This window comes from Pelophylax lessonae, assembly GCF_965119305.1.
Source record: "Pelophylax lessonae genome assembly, chromosome: 12".
In the NCBI taxonomy this organism is placed as follows: domain Eukaryota; kingdom Metazoa; phylum Chordata; class Amphibia; order Anura; family Ranidae; genus Pelophylax; species Pelophylax lessonae.
Window position 1 is genome coordinate 225,227,168 of NC_138779.1, and position 16,372 is coordinate 225,243,539.

The following is a 16,372-nucleotide window of genomic DNA, read 5'->3' on the forward strand; positions in this document are numbered from 1 at the left end:
AATGTAGCAAACTGCACATTGATCACCTTGAACACCTTGTATATACAGTATATATGACTCGGCACCCTTCACACTGTACTACATCTACTAACTCTTCTCAATTACCACACTCCCTGTCTACATGCAATTGTAGACCTTCACCCATATTGTTTTGGATGGAGTGGGGGGTGGGTTTAGAATCTAAGTCAGGTTTTTATTGCTATTCTTGCTGAGATTTCCATTGCCATCTGTTGTACCTCGGAGAGGAAATGTTAGGAAATCTCCCCAGCAGGGACACAGCCAACGGAGCTTCTAACCTTTCTCCACTCCAGCCAAGACAAAAATCCAGCTCTTGGAGTTCCATTTAAGAATCTAGGTACTGTATACAGATGTGGATTGGTTTTGACCCCACTCCTCCTTCTGGTGTTACACGGATTGTATTCCTCCTGGTTCCTCCTCTCTCTATAGGTGTGCCTGTTCTCATTACTCTCCTCTATAACAGTCCACCCAAACACAGTCCCCCTGAGGACACTAACCTTGAACAATGATCTCCGCTCGGCTGGTGTTGGCGAATTGGTAGTTTCGGCAGGTACAGATATAGACGCCGGAATCAGAAGGCTGAACGCTGGGGAAATGTAAGCTTTCACCTGAAATAGGACCAGAGACACATAGGTTACCACATTCAGTAGAGGATCTACAAACATCACAAGGTGCACACACTCCGGACTCGCTGCAGCCTTGTATTTCACCACTGTGCAAGTCCCCGTCCTGCTAATAGCAACATTCAATGACCACCCAGCTCCTTAACCACATTCCAAACAGGACACCTCAAATCTAGAGGCCATCTAAATCAATGAAGACACGGAACTGTCTACACTCTGCTATACACACCTATTCCTAACTTTTACATATTGTAAAAACAGGGACTCTTGGTTCACAATAAATGTTCAAGCTGGCCAACTGCATCAAAGTGATCCCTCTCTGGCCAACTGTTTATAAAGTGATCCCTCTCTGGCCTACTTCATCAAAGTGATCCCTCTCTGGCCAACTGTTTATAAAGAGATCCCTCTCTGGCCAACTGCATCAAAGTGATCCCTCTCTGGCCAACTGTTTATAAAGTGATCCCTCTCTGGCCTACTTCATCAAAGTGATCCCTCTCTGGCCAACTGTTTATAAAGAGATCCCTCTCTGGCCAACTGCATCAAAGTGATCCCTCTCTGGCCAACTGCATCAAAGTGATCCCTCTCTGGCCAACTGTTTATAAAGTAATCCCTCTCTGGCCTACTTCATCAAAGTGATCCCTCTCTGGCCAACTGTTTATAAAGTAATCCCTCTCTGGCCTACTTCATCAAAGTGATCCCTCTCTGGCCTACTTCATCAAAGTGATCCCTCTCTGGCCAACTGTTTATAAAGTAATCCCTCTCTGGCCTACTTCATCAAAATGATCCCTATCTGGCCTACTTTATCAAAGTGATCCCTCTCTGGCCAACTGTTTATAAAGTGATCCCTCTCTGGCCAACTGTTTATAAAGTAATCCCTCTCTGGCCTACTTTATCAAAGTGATCCCTCTCTGGCCAACTGTTTATAAAGTAATCCCTCTCTGGCCTACTTCATCAAAGTGATCCCTCTCTGGCCAACTGTTTATAAAGTAATCCCTCTCTGGCCTACTTTATCAAAGTGATCCCTCTCTGGCCAACTGCATCAAAGTGATCCCTCTCTGGCCAACTGCATCAAAGTGATCCCTCTCTGGCCAACTGTTTATAAGTAATCCCTCTCTGGCCTACTTTATCAAAGTGATCCCTCTCTGGCCAACTGTTTATAAAGTAATCCCTCTCTGGCCTACTTCATCAAAGTGATCCCTCTCTGGCCAACTGTTTATAAAGTAATCCCTCTCTGGCCTACTGCATCAAAATGATCCCTCTCTGGCCAACTGTTTATAAAGTAATCCCTCTCTGGCCTACTTCATCAAAGTGATCCCTCTCTGGCCAACTGTTTATAAAGTAATCCCTCTCTGGCCTACTTTATCAAAGTGATCCCTCTCTGGCCAACTGCATCAAAGTGATCCCTCTCTGGCCAACTGCATCAAAGTGATCCCTCTCTGGCCAACTGTTTATAAGTAATCCCTCTCTGGCCTACTTTATCAAAGTGATCCCTCTCTGGCCAACTGTTTATAAAGTAATCCCTCTCTGGCCTACTTCATCAAAGTGATCCCTCTCTGGCCTACTGCATCAAAATGATCCCTCTCTGGCCAACTGTATCAAAGTGATCCATCTCTGGCCTACTGCTTCAAGCTTATCCCTTTCTGGCCAACTGAGTCAAAGTGGTCCCTCTCCAACCTCCTGCTTTAAAGTGATCCCTCTATGGCCAACTGTGTCAAAGTGATCCCTCTATGGCCAACTGTGTCAAAGTGATCCCTCTATGGCCAACTGTTTCAAAGTGATCCCTCTATGGCCAACTGTTTCAAAGTGATCCCTCTCTGGCCAACTGTTTATAAAGTAATCCCTCTCTGGCCTACTGCATCAAAATGATCCCTCTCTGGCCAACTGCATCAAAGTGATCCCTCTCTGGCCAACAGTGTCAAAGTGATCCATCCCTGGCCAACTGTATCAAAGTGATTCCTCTCTGGCCAACTGCATCAAAATGATCCCTCTCCAACCTCCTGCTTTAAAGTGATGTTTGTCAAAGTGATCCCTCTCTGGCCAACTGTGTCAAAGTGATCCCTCTCTGGCCAACTGTGTCAAAGTGATCCCTCTATGGCCAACTGTGTCAAAGTGATCCCTCTCTGGCCAACTGTGTCAAAGTGATCCCTCTCTGGCCTACTTCATCAAAGTGATCCCTCTCTGGCCAACTGCATGGAGGGTTTCTAAAACTGAGTTTGGATTGTTCTGTGCTGCCCCATATACACTTCCCTTGCTGGTTACAAACTGACTCATCTGCTGCCATTTTTCTTTCCTCTCACATTCCTGGGCTTGACTGAAAAGAGACATCGGTCAGCTACCATAAAGAGCTTTGATATCTAATTTTTTTGGGGAGAGAATTGTACCGGGGGTGCTAGAGGACCCTCTTACCTCTGTCTATTAGTTGGGAGTTGCTGGGAACTGGTCGCCCATCTTCTCGTGTCCAGAAGTAGTAGTAAGGAGGATCTCCGCTGCCCTGACAGCGCAGGGTCACCTTCTCACCCGCTGCAGCCGTCTTTTTGTCAGGATAAATTCTGACAATGAAGGGAGATCTTCGATCTGAAAGAAAAGGGGGAGGGGAGAAGTGTCACCCATCAGACGGTACACAGAAATCACATTTCAGATCCTTCAGGGTTCATATGAAGATCAGGAAGGAAAATGATGAGAACTCACCATCGGGGAGACATTTCTGTCCTCGGATGTTGGGACTCCCTGTGTAGCCAGGGGCACATCTGTCAGGAGGGGGGGACAAAGGACACTAAATGTGAGACAAACATCCATACTGAGATATCCCATATATCCATTCCTAGAGCTGTTCCCGGGACACCGATGTGACACAAACCCCCATCCAGGATACATATCCAACCGTAACCCAAAATGAACGCTTCCCTCCCTGGAGATTCCAATTCTACCATTCTGATACTTTCCGTATAACTAAAGATATATACTGCATAGAGGATCAATGTTACTGAATCTGGAAACATCTGTACTGTACTATGAACAAAGTATGAGGCTCAAAATGTCAAATCTGAGTCTTGACCTGGAGGTTAACTGAATTACCAACCTCAGTACACAACAAGGCTTCCAATTATTAACTGACAACACTATGACATGAAGTGAATAAGACTTACCTCTCGCAGTACTGTCCCATGTACCCCGGAGGGCAGGCTGTGCAGCGGTACCCAGCCGTACCCACAGTCTCACATGTCTTAGAAAACCTAAAAAAAAAAATCACAGAGGGACATCAAAATATGATTACTGAATTATATGGCAGCAAAGACAGAATTATGTACAGAACACAATCATTATTTTACATTATTTGTTTTAAACTACATAATGTGAATGTGTATGAAAAAAAAATCAAACTAAGCATGGCACTCCATGGAAGGTACCGTAATGGGGTCTTCTCCTGTCTCTGATTTAGCACCGCCAGCAGCATACCCCACCTCTCCTACCAGAAAGTACTGTAAAGGGGTCTTCTCCTGTCTCTGTCTTACCCCCTATTAGCATGATACCCTACCTCCTCCACCAGAGGGTACTGTAAAGGGGTCTGCTCCTGTCTTTGCCTCATCCCCCACCAGCAGGATACCCCACCACCCTTTTCAGAAGGTATTATACCGGGTCTTCCCCTTTCTCTGCCTCACCCCCCACTAGAAGGTATCACATATGGTCTGCTCATGGCTCTGCCTTGCCCCCCTACCAGCAGGATACCCTACCTCCTCCACCAGAAGGTACTGTAAAGGAGTCTTCTCCTGGCTCCGCTTTGCCCCCACCAGCAGGATACCCTAACTCCTCCAGCAGAAGGTACTGTAAAGGGGTCTTCTCCTGTCTCTGATTTACCCCCGCCAGCAGCATATCCCACCTCTCCTACCAGAAACTACTGTAAAGGGGTCTTCTACTGTCTCTGTCTTACCCCCTATTAGCAGGATACCCTACCTCCTCCACCAGAGGGTACTGTAAAGGGGTCTTCTCCTCTCTCTGCCTTACCCCCCACCAGCAGGATACCTAACCTCCACTACCAGAAAAAAACTATAAAGGGGTTTTCTCCTGTCTCTGCCTCACCGTCACCAGCAGAATACCCCACCCCCCCCCCCCCACACCAGAAAGTACTGTAAAGGGGTCTTCTCCTGTCTTTGCCTCACTCCCTACTAGCATGATACCCCAACCTTCCCCACCAGAAGATACCATAAAGGGGTCTTCTCCTGTCTCTGCCTCATTCCTCACCAGCAGGATACACTACCTCCCCACCAGAAGATACCTTATGGGGTCTTTCTCTGGTCCAGTTTCACCCCTAGCTTCAGAATAGCTCCCTAACCCCCCACAATAAAGATGTCTACTCCTGTTTCTGCTTTATTACCCACCAGCAGGATCCATCAGTGGGATATCTACACACTTCTGAAAAAGTCCCCCTCCTCCCATTTGACCAGATCCAAGCTATGCATTGTGGGAGGCTGTACATGTCATTCCCCTGGGGGTATTTGTGGGGTACATGTCATTCCCCTGGGGGTATTTGGGGGTACATGTCATTCTCCTGGGGGTATTTGGGGGTACATGTCATTCTCCTGGGGGTATTTGGGGGGTACATGTCATTCCCCTGGGGGTATTTGAGGGGTTCTGGTGGAGGACGTTCTAGCTACAGTTAGGACAGCTGTCTTTAGGTGGCCGCTTTTCTGTGCAAAAGATTCCATTTTTTGGGGGATATAGAGCACAAAAAGAAGATTTTATCCACATAGAGGCAAGGAGCAGAGAAAACAAATCATAGAAATCTAACACAACATACATTTGAACAAAAATTAAAAAAGAAAAATGGACTTTGGTGGCACAACATAGTCTTACAAGACACTAAATTCCACAAAAATCTAATTTTATAATAAATCCATTAAAATATCACATAAAAAAACTTGTTCTCGCCATGTATTCCAGACGGCCAGGCATGGCCGCCGTTAAGTACCTGACATGGGATTTGAACCTGTGTAGTTTGATATTTTGTCCTGTTATCCTACCTCTGAGCCACACTTCAGCTCATATGGATCCAGTCTTGTTAATCTGGTATTGCCTGCAGCACTAGGGGGCTGGGCTTCACCAGAGTATGCTCCTGTCTCTCATTGTCCACCTGAAGCTAATTGCTCATTAAGCAAGCTATAAAACACTGCCTCTCGCTTAGAGCAGTGTCAGTTCATTGCTGATCTTTGTTCCAGATTGTTCCTGTTTGACAGACTTTGTTCCTGTGTTCCCAAGCGTGTGTTCCAGACTGACTCTGGCTTCCATCCTTACCTTCGCCCCATGTTATTCCTGTGATCCTTATCCGGACTCGTGTCATCCAGTGACTACAGTTATTCCTGGACTTCCCTTACCATTGTATTCCTGCCGGTCCTGCGTACTGGAGCACCTTCCCTGTCAAGCCCCCGTGCACAGATTCACAGCCCAGGTGGCTTTCTTACCTGGTCACCTTGGACTGTGGATATCTGCAAAGGTGAGCGTACAACTCTGCGTTACAGACTCCGACAAAGGTAAGCTCCGTGACAAAAACATCTTTGGACAACAGTGATCCTTCATTGATTTATAAGCCCAACACAGAGAAATTAATAAAACATACAACTAAAATAATAAAGGTGACGGGTAAGGATTAAGAAAGGGGGCATTTCCTGTAATTGATTTTCTCACAGTGCACACCCCAGCAGGTAAGTCTCTGCCATAGATGGAGGACACTTACTGGTTCTCTGGGTCAGTCAGTGGGCACGCACAAGGTTGGCAGTCCTCAGGAGTTCCGGCCGTGGCATCGCCGTAGAAGCCGGGCTCGCACTTGTCGCAGAACTCGCCGGCCGTGTTATGTAAACAGTTCTAAGTCACAAAAGACATCAAACTGGTAAAAACATTTCATACTTCATGATGGAGCAAAGTGGGACTTGCTGGGAATAACGTGTAGGTGGAACATGAACTGAATGGGGGGTCATATTGGCTGCCAAATAACTACAACCACAGGATAAAGGTGGAATCCGATTGGCCGCTGCAAGGAATACAGACATTTCTAGTTTTAGAGGTTTTAATGAATGAGGTTTTGTATGTTCGGGAGACCATGGCTCTGTGTATGTCTATTGAGTTCACACCGTGTAGTGGGGACATGGATCTGTGTATGTCTTATGAGTGCACACCATGTAGTGGGGACATGGATCTGTGTATGCCTATTGAGTGCACACCGTGTAGTGGGGACATGGATCTGTGTATGTCTTATGAGTGCACACCATGTAGTGGGGACATGGATCTGTGTATGCCTATTGAGTGCACACCGTGCAGTGGGAACATGGACACAACAAACAGCGGAAGCAGTTATAAAAGAAAATTGTATGTGTAAATAAAGTCCGGAATCTGGATATTACGATAATCTCTGGCGTTACACACTTACCGTACAGGCGCCGGTCTCTGGGTGACATGTCTCGGAGTGACCATTGCAGTCACAGGGCTCACAGTGTCCGAGGTACAGACCTCCTCCAGTACGAGTGTATCCAGAGGCGCAGTCCTGTCACAGAAAGAAAGTGGTTACCCCACTAGGAAATATTGCCATGGGCATACCAACAGGTGAAAGTCCAATCATCATCAATCAAGAGTCATAAAAATTTGAGAAAAGAGAAAAGGGTCTTAGTGGGAACTTTCTCTGAGAGGCTTAAATTGCTCATTGTTCAAGGAACCCCTAGCAACCTCTAGAGCAGTGATCTCCAAAGTGTGGCCTATGGCACCAATGTGGCCCTTTGCTTGCCTTTATCTGGCCCTTGGTGCATTATTCCTTCAATAGACACCAATGATGGGGCACCATTCTTCCCACTGACATGAACGATGGAGCACTATTCCTTCCACTGACACCAATGATGGGGCACTATTCCTCCTTCTGAAATCAATAGTGGGGCTCTATTCGTCCAAAAGACAGCAATGATAAGCTACCATTCCTCCCACTGACACCATCAATGAGGCTCTGTTCCTCCCACTGACACCAATGATGAGGCACCATTTCTCCCACTGACATCAATGATGGGGCACTATTCCTCCCACTGACACCATCAATGAGGCTCTGTTCCTCCCACTGACACCAACGATGAGGCACTATTCCTCCCACTGACACCATCAATGAGGCTCTGTTCCTCCCACTGACACCAATGATGAGGTACTATTTCTCCACTGACACCATCAATGAGGCTCTGTTCCTCCCACTGACACCAATGATGAGGCACTATTTCTCCACTGACATCAATGATGGGGCACTATTCCTCCCACTGACACCATCAATGAGGCTCTGTTCCTCCCACTGACACCAATGATGAGGTACTATTTCTCCACTGACACCATCAATGAGGCTCTGTTCCTCCCACTGACACCAATGATGAGGCACTATTTCTCCACTGACCCCAATGATGGGGCACTATTCCTCCCACTGACACCAATGATGGGACACTATTCCTTCCACTGACACCAATGATGGGACACTATTCCTCCCACTGACACCAATGATGGGACACTATTCCTCCCACAGACATCAATGATGGGACACTATTCCTCCCACTGACACCAATGATGGGACACTATTCCTCCCACAGACATCAATGATGGGACACTGTTCCTTGCACTGATAACATCAATGAGACACTATCACTCTAACTGACACAATGATGGGACACTATTCCTCCCTCTAAAATCAATTATGGGACATAATTTACTAAAGCTGACACTCAAGATGTTTCTACTCCCACTGGCCACAGTCCGGCCCCCCTAAATTCTGAAGGACAGTAAACTGGCCCATTGTTTAGAAAATCTGGAGACCTTTGCTCTAGAGGAAGCCTAGAGTTCCATGGAATCCTGGTTGAGAAAGCCTGTCCTGGAGTAATGGATGGGAGATTTGCTGAGAGAGGGGATTGCAGGGTTCGGAACTGTGTGGACATGGCTTAGTGCCAGCTAACAGCAGAAGGCCATAGGTACCAGTATTGGGCAGTATGGATGATTATCCTTCTCTGGGCCTTGTGGTCATTTGGGAAGATGGGGTAAATACTGGACAAGGACCTCTCAGAATGTTGGGACCCTCAAGAGACATAAAGGAACTTTTTTTATGGAAAAGCTCCCACTATAGCATAGATGATTGGTATATATAGTAAGATATAACTGTATAGGTGGTAGTCAGTCGCTCCCAATGTTGAGATAAAATAGACATTCAGACCAAACTCAACCCATCATACCTGGCAGGACAGGCCTTTGTATCCAGGGGGACAGCGGCATTCCTCCACGTCCAAAGCCTGGGGCAGTCTGGTGTAAGCTGGTCCAGCAGTCTCCATGATTACACCGGTGATACTGGAGGATAACATGTCTGTGGAATACGAGGCTCGGATAAGAACTTCATCAAGATCAGCCAGAGCCATCATCAGGTGTTCGCGGGTAGCCTGCTGCCCATCCGGACGCTTCCACTGACTCTGATGGGAGATGATAAAGAAAAGGTTGAGGTACAAGTGAGGAACATGTGGACTCCTCAGATTTCCTTCATGTTAGAGAAGCGAAGTCCCTCACCTCTCGGAAGGCGATCTCGAAGGTCTTGATATCACGCGGACGCAGCTCAGTCTGGTAGGCCACCAGTGTGATGTCATTACCCTGCAGGACAGACGGAATGTTGTTTGAGATTTGGTTGGGTCTCCATTGAGATGAACCTTTTTCCACCAACAGAAATGTGGCCAACCACAATGGTGCCCATTGATTAAGAGGCTTTCTGGGGACATCCCCTCCATATGCCAAACCAACCCCTATATTGTCATGCTATGACACAATCCAATTTACGTTTGGATGTACTGACTGCTAAAGGCGACTTTAGATTTTAGGATAATTTACATCGGATTGTATACGGGTGAGGTCGGTGCAAAATAAGTAATTCTACCGTTATAAAAAAGTGATGAAATTCTATAAAGGAAAACCCCCCCTTAACATCTATAGAAAGCCATCACTGCGCTCAGTCCCCGGCACCAATACCAGGTACTGTCACCTTTAGGGCAGACTCATATCTCACACCCACCACAGACTTATCATACCGTGATCTGAACATCTGCATCAGGCAGCGGAGAACCGCGAATTCCAGCCGTGTAACTGAGAGTGTAGCGCAGCGTGCCGCCGTATGACGCCACCTGAAATATGAAATGGACATCATTATCTGTGAGAGATTATTAGCAAACTTACAGAACTTCTGGATACAACCTTCTGCTGTGGAACTACAAGCACCAGCATACCCTTCCAGATAAAGCCAGAAAACACAGTTTATGTTGGTGTGTACAGATGTTATACGGATTTATACATTTAGTCTGCGATAGCAGAAAAAAAACAACTTTTGAAGGCATGAACATTTGGCAAGGAGACTCCAGAAAGGCGGATGGAACAACGGGACAGGAAATGAATGTAGGCAGCAATGAGTGCCTATAAGAAGAAAGGCACCAGATTTGTATGAGCCAATGTGCAGGCGCCAGATTTGTATGAGCCAATGCGCAGGCGCCAGATTTGTATGAGCCAATGCGCAGGCGCCAGATTTGTATGAGCCAATGCCAGAGGCTTCCTGCTCATTCACTAACCGAAGCATAGCAAACACAGTTATGAAGGAACACAGTTTACTACGCTTCAGTGATGAATGGACACAGGAGCAGTCAGTACCGATCACTCACTGTGTTTATTCAGGAAAGGAAGGGGACAGTAAATATGATTTATTTACTGTCCCATTCCCCCACTCTCCATCCTAAAACAATCGTCTGTGTGCCCGCAGTAGGCAGCGGGAGAGGAGTAGAGGGAAGCTGGCAGCGCGGCGGGGGAAAGGGGCACACAGGGGGGCCCAGACAGCAGGGGGATAGATCCTAAAACTGATCCCCCTGCAGTGCAGCCAGAGGGAGGGGAGGAGAAGCCGGCAGCACTGCAGGGGGAGGAACAAGAGGATCGGTGTCTGCAGTAGGGGAGGTGCCTGGGCCCCCCTTTTGAACTGATACTGACTTTTCAGTGGCCCTGGGTGCATTGCAGGTGCCTCGCCCTTCCCTGTAATTCCCTTGTCTGGGTGAACATGGTCTGAACTTCTTCTTGGCAGTGCCCCCATCCACTACATTGGACTGACTTGTACCTGAACTCTACAATAACTACCATCTATAGACACTTTTGTAAAGAGATCATACTTTGTCTATTGTGATATTCTGTATACTATAAGGTATCTCTGTGACCACAGCTGTATATATTATATACTATCTCCACGTACTTCAGTCAAATCCTAGCTGATTATTTCAGTATTTTGTTATCTGGACACCAGAAGAGTCTTCTAATGGATAGAATACAAATGGCAATGTGGAACTGCCTGGGAAAAAACAACTACCAGACACAATTTCATTGGGAACAACCAGTTCACTCATTGGTAAGGACCAGTCCCCCACTGAGTGAGGACCAGTCCACCAATGAGAGAGGGCCAGCCCACCAAATAAAGAGGACCAGTACGCCAATGAGAGAGGACCAACAGGATCAATTCACCCATGGCTTAGGACCATTTTAGAAAACAGTAAGGACCAGTACACTTTTAGGTGAGGAACAGTTCATTAATGGATGAGGACCAGCCTACCGGTAAGTAAGAACCAGTTCACCAATGAGTGAGGACCAGTTCACCAATGAGTGAGGACCAGTTCACCAATGAGTGAAGACCAGTTCACCAATGAGTGAAGACCAGTTCCCCAATGAGTGAAGACCAGTTCACCAATGAGTGAAGACCAGTTCCCCAATGAGTGAGGACCAGTTCACCAATGAGTGAGGACCAGTTCACCAATGAGTGAAGACCAGTTCACCAATGAGTGAAGACCAGTTCACCCATGGTTTAGGATCAGTTTACCAATGAGTAAAGATTAGTTCACCAATGTGTGAGGACCAGTTCACCAATGAGTGAGGACCAGTTCACCAATGAGTGAAGACCAGTTCACCAATGAGTGAGGACCAGTTCACCAATGAGTGAAGACCAGTTAACCAATGAGTGAGGACCAGTTCACCAATGAGTGAAGACCAGTTCACCAATGAGTGAGGACCAGTTCACCAATGAGTGAAGACCAGTTAACCAATGAGTGAGGACCAGTTCACCAATGAGTGAAGACCAGTTCACCAACGAGTGAAGACCAGTTCACCAATGAGTGAAGACCAGTTCACCCATGGTTTAGGATCAGTTTACTAATGAGTAAAGATTAGTTCACCAATGAGTGAGGACCAGTTCACTAATGGGCATGGACCAGTTTTCCAATGGCTGAGGGCCAGTTCACCTATGGTTTAGGACCAGTTTACCAGTAAGTAAGAACCAGTCAAAGCCATGGAAACCTCTTGAAGACATCAATTAGCCTTTAGTGTCTTGTATTCCATTACCTTATCCCCAAGGAAATCTTTAGGCAAGGACCAGTAGAAAACCCCTTCAGGGATCAGAGAGAAGCCCTTGTAGACCAGTGTGAACTATGAAAAGAGGAGGCAATAAAAAGACTAATGCAGAAGAATTAGGAAAGAGAAACATGCAGCAAACCAGCTTTCCAAATCAGAAAAAAGGAAATAAGAAGATGACTACATCAAAGACAACCCAACTGTAGCCTTTTCCCATTGATAGGTGAAGAATCGGCCCCCCATTTGCACATTTACTGCCCAATGTACTCGTTGTCCCAGTCCTATACCAATATAGTAAGAAAACTCTATGCAGAAAGCATCATTGATGCTAAATAATAAAACCAGGACCCCGACACTGCAAGGCCAAAATTCTACATGCCGCCCGTTACCCTGTCGTAGAAGAGCTCCATATGACATGCAGACCTCATGCAATTCACGCACACCAAGCTCTATAAATACCTTCTCAGCCCCTTTTAATCCCGGAGTTCGAGAATAGAGGACATTGCTGGAATCCTGACCAGATGACCGAGGGGAATCTCCGCTCAGAGCCTTGGGGTATTGAAATGGAGCATTATGGGGGTATCTGGTTGTGACTAAAACCCAACAGAAGGACATTGCTAAACCCCCAAACCCTGAAATGTGAAAGATCAAGCAATCTCAGCCTGAACACAGAAAATACCAAGGAAGAAATCTGTCATCCAAGATTCAGATATCCACAATATACCCAACCAACTCGTTCCTCCCAGGACCTCCTGCTCTCTCGCTCCCTTGTAACCACTTCCCATGCTCACCTCCAGGACTTCTCCCGAGCCTCTCCCATCCTCTGGAATGCTCTACCCCCATCTGTCCGACTATCTCCAACTTTGTCTACTTTCAGACATCCCTGAAAACACATCTCTTCAGAGAAACCTATCTGGCAACCACCTAACAACTATGCTCTTATTTTCTCCATCAGCCCATCCCCCAAAGTTATTACCTCTTGTATCTCTTGACCATTCCTTTTAGAGTGTAAGCTCTGTGAGGGGTTAGCTCGGTAGCGAGAGAGGGTGACCCCTTGGGGGGGTTTGTTACACAGAGAGATGGCCGAGGAGTAGTTGAAAACAACGGTCTATGGTTTATTCTTGCAATTTTCTTCACACAAGTGCGAGCATCAAAAACAGCATAATTCAAAACACAAAATAAATCCTGGCCATTGTGGGCGTCTACCTTCACACACAGGAACCTACCTATGGAGTCTGTCCCAACCTACTGCTGGGCAGACACTGCTGGTCATACAGCAGACAACCAATAGTCCATTTTTCTTTTCACACAGAAAAAGTCCAACACCTCACCTTCAGAAGTCTTTCATCTCACTGCTCTCCTCAGCTCACACAGCTTCAGGAGGCAGCAATCAGGAATCATCCTCTGGATAACTTATAGAGGCCTTAATTGCCTCATCCTGAACAGCTGAAGCCTTTTCAACGTCCTTACACCTTTCTGGCTACCTCTGCAGCCGACACCCTATAGTAATTGGTGAATTTTCTAAACAAGGTGGAAATGTATCTCCCGTCTGTGACAACACCCACAGATTTACCTGACTTCCTGTCACAGCTCTAACGAGCAGGGTCCTCCGATTCCTACTGTATTAAAGTGTATTGTATTTGTACTGTCTACCCTCAAGTTGTAAAGCGCTGCGTAAACTGTCGGCGCTATATAAATACTATATAATAATAATAATATCTACCCCACCAGACTAAATGGATCATGCCGGGAAGGCAGGAAGCAGAATACCTCTTTCATCGATCTCCTGGGTGAGTGGCCGGGAGCACCGACAGGTGAAAAGGAGGACCTAGACTTTACTTTTGGTTGTCTTTGATGACTTCGATGAGGAGCAGAAGATGGACCTGGAGGTCCGTGCAAAGATGAGGGAGAAAGAGAACCTCCATCAGACACATTGTGATTGCTGGGAGGGAGAGACGTTGGGGACTCATGGGAGCGACTAGAAGAAAAACGTGAAAAGAGGCTCCATATTTCATTGTCAATCTTTTCCTGCGTCTTATCCATCTGGTGACAGGTTCCATTGCGGGGAAAGAGAAAACAAGGACAGACAAGAAGAAAACGACACAAGGATGAAAGAGGCAGAAGAATAAATAGAAAACTGAGGAAGAGGGAAGGAAATATTGGGAGGGAGAAAAGAGAAAGGACTATAGAAATTAGAAGGACACAGAGAATGAAATCATAATATATTGTAGGACATCATATTCACTGTGAACCAGCTCAGTGACGCTGGGGTGTCATGCTGCTTGTTTGTAGGACTATGAGGCAGGGACATGGCGTAGGAAGCATTGGGCCAATCATATACCTGGGCTTGGCGCCGGGATCTAGAGCGAGGGCTGAAACTCTCCTGTAGGTCTCCAGTAGCAACTCTTTTACGCATTTCCTCTTCTGTTAGTGATGAGTCATTCAGCTGGATGTACAAGAACAATTTGTTTATTGGCTCCTAACTGCACTCTGATGACCACCCAATGGCACTCAGCATGCTCCACTAAAAGGACAAGATGGCCACCCAATGGCACTCAGCATGCTCCACTAAAAGGACAAGATGGCCACCCAATGGCACTCAGCATGCTCCACTAATATGACAAGATGGCCACCCAATGGCACTCAGCATGCTCCACTAATATAACAAGATGACCACCCAATGGCACTCAGCATGCTGCACTAATAGGAAAAGATGGCCACCCAATGGCACTCAGCATGCTGCACTGTTAGGACACGGAGACCACCCAATGGCACTCAGCATGCTACACTGATAGGGCAAGATAACCACCCAGTTATACTCAGCATGCTGCACTAATAGGACAAGATGACCACCCAATGGTACTCAGCATGCTGCACTAATAGGACAAGATGGCCACCCAATGGCACTCAGCATGCTGCACTGTTAGGACAGGATGGCCACCCTATGGCACTCAGCATGCTGCACTGAAAGGACAAGATGACCAACTAATTGTACTCAGCATTCTGCACCGATAGGGCAAGATGACCACCCAATGGCGCTCAAATTGCTGCACTGACAGGCCAAGATGACCAACTAATGGCACTCAGCATGCTGCACTGATAGGACAAGATGACCACTTAATAGTACTCAGCATGCTACACTGATAGGACAAGATGACCACCCAACGGCACTAAGCTTGCTGCACTGATAGGACAAAATGGCCACCTAATGACATTCAGCATGCAATACTAAAAGGACAAGATGACCACCCAATGGCACTCAGCATTCTGCACTGATAGAACAAGATGACCACCCAATGGCACTCAACAAGCTGCACTGATAGGGCAAGATGACCACCCAATAGTACTCAGCATGCTGCACTGATAGGACAAGAAGGCCACCCAATGGCACTTAGCATGCTGCACTGATAGAACAAGATGACCACCCAATGGTACTCAACATTCTGCACTGATAGGACAAGATGACCACCCAATGGCATCAGCATGCTGCACTGATAGGACAAGATAGCCACTCAATGGTACTCAACATTCTGCACTGATAGGACAAGATGACCACCCAATGGTGCACAGCATTCCGCATTGAAAGGACAAGATGATCACCTAATGGCACTCAGCATGCAGCACTGATAGGACAAGATGGCCACCCAATGAACATGTTGCTCTGGTTGGCTAGGGGGACCACAGGCTTGAGCATTCCCCCAGATTCGTAGTTAACCATGAATAAAGGATTCCTATGCTTCTAATCTACAATATGAGATAACCAGGGACACGGTACTCTACAAACCACAAGCCTCAGCCTTGCCCAGTCCTGTGACACCAGAAAACTGTAGGACGGAAGTCTAACAAGGCTCCCTGCCCACGTATTATAGCCAGGCAAAGAACTCTCATTTAGAACTGCCCACTACAAAGATGGCCGTATTTAGCCACAATCAACGATGGAGAGCTGGCGAGAGTTACATCAAACCAAACAATAAATGGATTTAGTAACAATGCCAAACTGCAGAAGCCACAATATTACAGCAGATTGTTAAGCAGTCACTGCAATGCGGGAAGCCATGACCGCACATCCATTCAATGCACACTCTACCTTATGGGCCCGACGCATCCGTGCAAAGTACGTCTCCCGCTGCAGGGCAGAGCGACAACAGAAAGAGATAAAATACTCAAAACCAGACAACAATTCAGAAACAGACAAAGAGTCAGTGATAGCATGAAAACCGCAGTGTTACCAAAAGATCCACCGAGCCTTCTTCATATATGGTATCATTGTACTGAATTCTGCTCTATATTCAATTTACAGTCCAAACTTGACACCTAAT

At 46.6% G+C, this 16,372-nt stretch overlaps 1 protein-coding gene across 1 annotated transcript in view; it reads right to left on the reverse strand.

Moving 5' to 3' along the window:
- Window positions 1-16,372, reverse strand: part of HSPG2 (heparan sulfate proteoglycan 2) — a 242,884-nt gene that overhangs the window by 75,795 nt on the left and 150,717 nt on the right. Inside the window, exons 37-50 of the mRNA XM_082274816.1 lie at window positions 16,141-16,179; window positions 14,395-14,499; window positions 13,824-14,096; window positions 12,513-12,602; window positions 12,045-12,128; window positions 9,713-9,805; window positions 9,201-9,281; window positions 8,876-9,106; window positions 7,060-7,173; window positions 6,370-6,497; window positions 3,788-3,874; window positions 3,330-3,388; window positions 3,048-3,215; window positions 516-626 (exon numbers count right to left, since the gene is read on the reverse strand). Coding sequence (XP_082130942.1) covers window positions 516-626; window positions 3,048-3,215; window positions 3,330-3,388; window positions 3,788-3,874; window positions 6,370-6,497; window positions 7,060-7,173; window positions 8,876-9,106; window positions 9,201-9,281; window positions 9,713-9,805; window positions 12,045-12,128; window positions 12,513-12,602; window positions 13,824-14,096; window positions 14,395-14,499; window positions 16,141-16,179 — 1,663 coding nt within the window. The remainder of the gene's footprint in view (window positions 1-515; window positions 627-3,047; window positions 3,216-3,329; window positions 3,389-3,787; window positions 3,875-6,369; window positions 6,498-7,059; window positions 7,174-8,875; window positions 9,107-9,200; window positions 9,282-9,712; window positions 9,806-12,044; window positions 12,129-12,512; window positions 12,603-13,823; window positions 14,097-14,394; window positions 14,500-16,140; window positions 16,180-16,372) is intronic.